This window comes from Anthonomus grandis, chromosome 12 (genome assembly GCF_022605725.1).
Source record: "Anthonomus grandis grandis chromosome 12, icAntGran1.3, whole genome shotgun sequence".
NCBI lineage: Eukaryota > Metazoa > Arthropoda > Insecta > Coleoptera > Curculionidae > Anthonomus > Anthonomus grandis.
Window position 1 is genome coordinate 10,592,891 of NC_065557.1, and position 8,514 is coordinate 10,601,404.

Genomic DNA, 8,514 nt, shown 5'->3' on the forward strand with positions numbered 1-8,514 from the left:
TGCAAGTGGTGTTTATTCTTTGTGAGAGGCGGAAGCAGTGTGATCCTGCGTTTTATTAGTAACTACACTTTATTACCTACTGTTATTGTATGAAATATGAGAAAATTAACCGAACGTGAAAGAATCGAAATCTTGTATATGATTGGTTTCGGAGATATGTCGCATACTTAAAAGAAGGTGGTTCAGTTGTTCAATGCAACTCATCTTGATCGGTCGCCTATTAGCCAAAGAATGGCAAGCAGAGTTGAAGCAAAGTTTCGTGAATTCGTGCATGTTCGGGATACTCAAAAAGCGGGTCGGGGTTCAATAACTGAAGAAGATGAGCTTAACGGTCCAAGATAATCCCAAAGCCACAATCACAGGCACGGAATCTAATGTTAACTTGTCGCGATCTACTGTGCATAAAATTTTGGAAAAAGCAAAGTTCCACCCTTATAAGATATTCTTACTTCAAGAGCTATCGGAAGAGGATTTTGATCGCCGAAATGAATTTTATGAGCAAATGCAGTAATTATGTAATGATAACAATAATTTTGTATAACGGATAATATTTTCTGACCAAGCAACGTTAACTCTAAACGGCCATGTGAACAGACAGAACAGTCGATACTGGGCGATCGAAAACCCTCATTGGTTCACAGAATGTCATACACAACACCCTCAAAAAGTCAATGTGTGGTGCGTTATAGTGGAAGGAAGAGTTTTAGGACCTTACTTTTTTGATGATACTCTCACTGGTGAGAGGTATTTGGACTTTTTTCAAAATAATTTTATCACCGCTCTGATAACTCTGATAACTGGATTTGGAAAAACCTGACATGCACCAAGGTGATCTTTTTTTTCAGCAAGATTTCCCGCCACACTATGCTTTACCCGTTAGCAATGATCTAGAAGGTTTTCCAAATCATTGGATAGGTAGACGAGGGTTCATTGATTGGCCACCCAGATCGCCAGATTTATCTCATCTCGATTATTTTTTATGGGTATACTTAAAAAGTGAAGTGTATGTCACTGAACCAGCGAGTTTAGAAGATTTAAAAGAACAAATACGCCAGGAAATTAAAAATATGACTCCAGATGTCATTGACAACATTCAAAAAGAATTTTTAAATCGCCTTGGTTATTGTCAGGTTGTTAACGGTGCTCAATTCGAACATTTAATTTAGATAAGTATTTCTTTAATTTTACATTTTATCGTCATTTTTCATTCAAAATTGCTTATGTAACCAGTATTCATTTGTACCATATCCTTTGTAAAAAAAAACGTTCTTTCTCATTCTGCATTAAAAAATGGTGGTTGTCATTTAAAAAACACATTGATGCCCTATCCAAGGATTATTATAATGTTGGCTTACAAATGTCTGTAATAATAAAGTAAAGTGGTTCACATCAGACTCATATTATATTATAACCGAAATGTACTCTTATTTAATTGACTTATATAATACCAAAATTTTCCAGATAGTTTTCTCGCATATCCGGCATATCTATCTAAAGGAGAATCGTAACCATAGCTGGCTTTGTGGAAATGTGGAAAAAACGAAATGCAATCCTATTAAAATAAAACTAAATACAATGTATAAAAAGTTAAGTAACTATCGGCACTCTATTTTACGACTAACTAAGATATACAGAAATTTAAATCCAGCTGCGCCCTGCGATCTTCCAGGTGGCAAACTGAGTTGATTTTCTATTTCTCTACAGTTGTGGTCCACTATGATCAAGTCAAGTTTCGCATCCAGCAAAGTCGCAAGAAATTATGTTAGTTTTTGCTAATATGATACGTATTGCATGATTCGGAGACCCAGATTGCCGATGCACTACCTAAACTTGCAGCTTCTAACTACAAAGCCTAGAATATTCGATGATATCATTGTAACTGTATTAATATATTCAACAAAAGATAAGTTTTCTTCTAAAATGGCACCTACATCCTTGATTCTGGAGACATATTTCAAAGTTACTCTTTGCATTGAGTAAAAAGTGTTGAACTTTTTATTTCCTCTAAAAAAGCTAGTTTGACGACATTTATCTAAATGATAGCTTGATGATGCTCTAGCTAGAGCGAAACACGTGTGGCAGCCTGCTATTATATGTTTTGAGACCGTGACTTTGTATTTTCTTTGTTTTCGTCAATTTTGTATGTTGGTCTCTTTAAGAAGAATGGATGAGATTTTTATATATGATAGCTTTAGTGATGGCAATATCATTGAGCGGTATAAAGTTACTAAAACTTATTGGAAATTGAACATCTGATTAAACACACATTTTAAGAAAAGGTGTTGGAGATGTCCTATTTCCCCACATTATTTTTAATTCCTATTTTGTTTATATCAGCCAGATATAAAGAATAGAAAGACCTAAGACGAGTGATGGTACTAAGGAATTTTTTATTATATCTTTAAAAAAAACAGATTTTCTTAATTGCTGGAATTTTTTTTAAATTTTATTTAATTATTTGTTTGGTCCTATAATAATTGCCAGTCAAATGATATTTTTTCTTTGATAACTCTTATAAAATCGGTGTAAGGAATTTTAAACTTAAGAGCCCTACCATCTGTTGTTGATTTTTTTACTGCTTTGTTATATTCGTATTTTTGTACATAAAAAGGTTATTTCATAAGGCCAAGTTGGTTCAAAAAATCCAATAATAATAATTAGAAAAAAATGACATTCAAATTGCATTTGAAATGCAATAAGTAATAAATATGGTAAAATTTTAAGCCAAATTTGCTACTTTATAACAAATATTGAGACTGTTTTAAAACATATAGCGAAATTATATTTTAGTTATTTAATACTTGAAAAATTATTTTATGGCTAATTTTAAAAACTTATTTTGCATTATAACAATATAAAATATTAGCCATTACACAGCTACTACAGTAAAATAGTAATCTTTGTACTAAATTACTTGAAATTTAAGGACTGTTTTTGAATTTTGTTTATTGGTCCATAATTTTTCAATTTTTTAGCCCTTTTTAGCAAAAAAAGTTTAAATAAGAGTATTGCAAAAAATCTTAGAAATACTACCCTAATAAGTTATTTCCGAGCTAAAAAAAATTCATATTACCATCAAAAAATGTGCGCATTTAAAATCTGCTGACGAAAATTACTGATCAAAATTGCAATAATTTGCATGAGCAACATTAAAATAAAATTGATCCCGTTCCACCCATAAATTATCCTATCACGCATTATAATAATGTAATTACATCAAAAAATCGTTATTATGTTGTGTTCTGGTTTGAAACTGCAATAATTCTGATATTTGCACATAAATGAATAATAAAATACATGTATATGCATGTGGAGGACAAAACTAGCGACAATCGATAAATCAACGTTTTGAAACCTTAGGGATATTTAATTTGTCAACAAGATATGTATAGAAGTTGCCAAGTCGGTTACTCAACCTGGTTTTGAAATAGGTTTCACAGATAATAGCGTAAATAAATTGACTTTTGAAAAAGCTTAATTTGCTGTTCATTCAACCAATGAGAAGATTTTTATTTAAATAATTAACAAAAAAAATTACACAATAAATTTATTTTTTGCTTTATTCACTGACCTGTTAAACTCAAGAATGTCCATCTATAAGAGCCCCAAAAAAGTGATGCTTTATATTCTGAGTATTGTCCCTTTACCCCATTATTTTTTAAACAGAATCTTTCAAGCATATTCAAATTTTGAATATTCTTTGTGTGAATGTTTATAGGATTTCTTGATAGGTACATCATAAATTATTTACCTGCCCAAAAACTGCCTACCTTCTTCTTGAAATAAAATAGTTGTCCTAGGAGGAAGTATGAAAAAAAAATAGCAATCAAAACATATTTAATAATTAATATAAATTTTATATTATATTTAATAATCTGCGATTATTTCTTTCTGAAATATTTTGAGAAAGCTTGTCAAACAAATTATGTATTTTTTATTCTTTTTGGAATTCTTCATTTTTATCAATTTTTAAAACAAAAAAACAGCAGTTTTTTATATAGAAAAAGAAACTTTTGAACTCCAGATTAAAAAACGTGAAGTTAAGTTGCACGTTGAATAAAAAAGCTCCAGGAGTTTGACATCAATTCTGCACTTGATGCCTGTACTAAACAAGATTTATATTTTAACATTTTAGGTATATTTAAATTCTGAATTTACAATCTTCTTAAAATAAAGAAATTAAATTGTATAAAGTAGATTTTGGTCAATTTTCTAAAACTTGTATAAGCGCTTCTATGGGAGTTATAGAAAATAAATCATAGCTTCCCCTTCTCCAGTTAGTCGCCGAAGAATTGTAAATACTTTGTCTATTTTTCTGCCTTGTTTCTTAGTATAATAAATTAAAAACTATAAAAACATTTCGAAAATTATGAAGATATAAGTAAGAATATATAAATATGATAACAATCCTAATTCATAGTACCATATCTTAAAGCTAATTAACAAATTGCCAGCAAGTATTCTTAACATATCACTTTAAAGGTCTAAAATTGACTTCAAGAAAGAATTATTTGAATTACATTGTATGTATGTATCGGGTATATTATGTATATGCAAACTTTATTGATAATTATTGTGTTTCTTTGTTAATCAAAAGGAATTTATTATTATTATAAAAATCAGGTTTGAAGGACTGACAGAACAATTAAAAACGATTATAGAAAAATAGACAACTTTTAATAACAAATAAATAACAGTATCTTAAAAATGTTGCAACACCTTGAAAACAAATTATTTCTTATAGTTAAAAGCAGAAACAGAACTCATTAAAATCAAATATAATTTATCGCATTATGTTTGACTTGTGCGTGACGAATGTGATAAATCCTACATAGGACAAACCTCACGAGACCTAATTAGAAAATATAAAAATGATGAAAAAACTTTCAATTATTATTATTATTATTATTTTCTTTTTTATATAGTTTTTAAGTATCGTGTTGTTCTTCATTGGAACAACCGAGTGCACAATAATTTTTTGAAATATTTGGAAAAAACTTATGTAAAAAAAATTATGTATTTTATATACTTTTTGCATTTCCTGATTTCTATCAATTTTTACAGCAAAAAACAGCATTTTTTTTTTACTACTATAAATAAGCATTTTGGTTGTATTTTCTTAAGTTTTAAATCATGCGTTCTTCTTAATTACATATAGAATTGTCTAAATTTAGTTTTTTGGTCTAAATCTTCCAATTTTATATTTTTTTACATTGCTAGAACCTCTCATCATTTACATTGCTAGAATCATCAGCATGTACTGAAGATGGTGCCTATTTTATCTCAGCATGTTCTATATGCTCAATATTATTTAGAAACATTAGTGGCACTTGTCTATAGTATAAAAAAATGTCTTAGAAATTTGATCAAATTTAATTTAATTTTTAAAAAAATATATTAAAAACTCTTCAAAAATATGGTTTAATATATGAAAGTAGTATCCTATTAACCATACTTTTTGCGAGAAATACGTTTCTCTTTTAAATTCCCATCTTTTCCATACAATGCAATATTTTGTTTTCACGGTGGTAAAAAATATAATTTCCTAATTTCTTGGCTATTGTTAACTTCTATGGGCCTTTTATTGGACAGTTTAACTGTATACTTAAACGGTTCTTTTATAAATTGCTGCTTTCGCTACCTTAAGTGGACCACATTAAATTGTTAAATTGAATTTTATTACCAGGTGTATGTAAAATTGCTTTATTTATTGGCTTAGGGGATTAACTAATTTTTGATTGTCTAAAGAAAAAACAATAGAAATGACTCTTCATTGCAAAGGGATTTTAAGTATTTTATCTCTTCTGTGGTAAGCCCTGATAGATGGTTTGGTACAAGAGTGCAATGTCATTTACCGAATGTTCATGTATCACTTACGGACTTTCTACGAATATTCTAATATAGATGTGATCATGCCAGGAATATTTAAAAATTGATTGAGTAATAAATACTCTTTCTTTGACTAAAACCCTTTTAAGAATAGTGAAATTAGCAAAGAGAATTAGCAAATGTCAGAAACTCCTCACCTAAAAACACGTTTTTACCCTTAAATCGACCCTCAAGAATGCCTTTTAATTAATGCTAAACAGATTGAAGCTGAACATAATAGATACATCTTTAAAAAAAGACCTCTTGAAACTTAGAACGAGACAAAAAACCTGTTGGTTAAAAACAAACATAAATGCAAACTATGGTTTTATTTTTAGCTTTTCGTTCATTAATGCTTAGACAATAGCCGACGAAGGTTCATTACAATCGGATAACAATAAGGGCGATCGCCCTAAAGTAAACCCAATTACGCTATCAATTTCAAATATCAATTATCTCGATGCGGAGATACCGCGCGTATTTAGATTATATCTTTATTCATCTGACAAAGGCTTTTAATGCGGTAATTACACAATGGGATAACAGGCGACACTCGGCCTCCGGTGTTTATTTGAGGAAATACTGTTCATGAATAACAGTCGCCATTTTGTTGTTGGTTCTAGGAGTCAAACGGTTCAAAGCTGGAATCGTATGGCGTTTATTCGCCATTTTGATTTGCCGGATTCTAGGTTGGAAGCCATTAATTTTTCCAGAAAAATCACATTATTATTCTTCATAAATAAATATGTATGAGTAGCAAAAAAATATGATTTACATAAAACTTGTTTAGAATAATGTGAACTGTACAAGAAAATCCGGAAAAAACTGTGATCAAAAAAAATTGTATGTATTGGACATGTATGTAAATTTAATTTTTTTTATTGATCGATATCAACAATGATAATTTTTTTACATACAACACGAACAGTTTTTTTACAATTTTTTTTGAAAAATTAATGAGAAAAGTTATTTAGTATTTTTTGGTTTTTGGCCAAAAACGGCTGGAAGATATTTTGTAAATTTTTACCAAGAAATCGATAAGGGTAAGAGAAAATAGTCAGGATATATTTTTTATAATTGGATAAACTGTGCAAGAAAAACATAATATCCAGAAAATTTAGACAGTGATATGGAAATGAAATGGAAATATAGTAAACCTTTAGAAAAAAGCAATTTTTATTCCCAAATTCCCATCTCAGTCTGAAGTATTATAAAGAATAGTAATAAACACAATTTTTTCATTCCAATTAGATAAACTACATAAGACAAGCACAATTTCCAGAAGATCTAGACAGCAACATAAAAAAAATGGAAATGTCAATTTTTGTTCTTATATCCCCATCTCAGTCTGAAGTTTAATAAATACTAGCAATAAATTAATGGTTTTATTCGTTGTTATTAGAAAACTAGGAAAACTCAGGAAAAATTTAATTTTCTGAAAAATTAATACAAAAAAAAGAATTTTATAGATAAAAAACAAAAGTCTTAAAAAACTTCACTATACTGATATAAAATATTTTTTTTTGTGACCTATTTAAAGCCTTCCATCTTATTATGAGGGACCAATACTAAAATATAAACCGTGACATAACAGTACTTATGGCCCATCTTTAAGCTGCCTAATCAAGTTTTAGCTAATAGAAAGTATTCCTTTAGATTCTCAATACTAGATGTAAAATGTGGTGTTCTTATGATATAATAATCAATGTTGGTATAGAATGATGATCATACTGAAATATTTCTATCGTAACTTCTAGCCCTAACGATATTTCATATTTATGCCCAATTATTGCCACTATTAAACCAATTATTGCCAATATTAAAAATTTTCCAAAAAATAAACTTTCTTAGTTAATACACTGCTCAACAATCGAAGTGGATATTATAAAAATCTGCGATTTTAGTTTGCCAATGATTTACAATAAAACAAAATTAAATGTATTAAATAAATCTCTATTAGGTTCACTCACAATAGCCCCAAAAAAAATTAAATAAACAGATATCTCCTAAAAAATTTAAATTTTTAACACACAAAAGAAAAAAGTTAAAATAAAATTACACCCTGTAAAGCGTGCCCCAAACTCCTGTTATGAAAATTAATACCTCGTAGGTCCACCCCTGGCTCGTCTTAGTGCTGTCACCCTGTTTGGCATAGTTCTTATTAAGTTGTTAATGTAGTATTGAGGAATGTTTTGCCATATTTCCGGTAATTGATTGGCTAGTTGTTCTAAGGTTAAGGACATTTCGGCCCATACATTTTCAATGCAATTCATGTCGGGTGAATGTGGTGGCCAGTCCATTTTGGTAATTCCATGAAATTCAATGCGATCATTGACAATTCTCGCACGGTGCGGGAATTCATTTTACCTTTTGCACCAAAAAATGGTACAATTATGTTCTCTATAATAATGTCTCTATATCATATAGCGTTCATTGTTTCATTTCTTAACACCACTAAATCGGTGCGGCCATCGAAAGATATGCCTCCCCAAACGCAAACTGAACCGCCACCAAAAAGGGTAGTGGGCGCCATCAAATTTTCATGGTATCGCTGTCCCCTTTCCCTTCACACTCCACCAAAATTCTACCATATGTAGCCGAAATCTGGACTCATCCGTAAACATACAAAACCTCCAGTTTTGAAAC

General features: G+C 29.8%; 1 protein-coding gene across 1 annotated transcript in view; it reads right to left on the reverse strand.

Annotated features, from left to right (window-relative positions):
- LOC126743312 (uncharacterized) overlaps positions 1-8,168 on the reverse strand; it is a 31,304-nt gene extending 23,136 nt beyond the window's left edge. Inside the window, exon 1 of the mRNA XM_050450342.1 lies at positions 7,972-8,168. Coding sequence (XP_050306299.1) covers positions 7,972-8,168 — 197 coding nt within the window. The remainder of the gene's footprint in view (positions 1-7,971) is intronic.
- Positions 8,169-8,514: the final 346 nt, after the last annotated feature.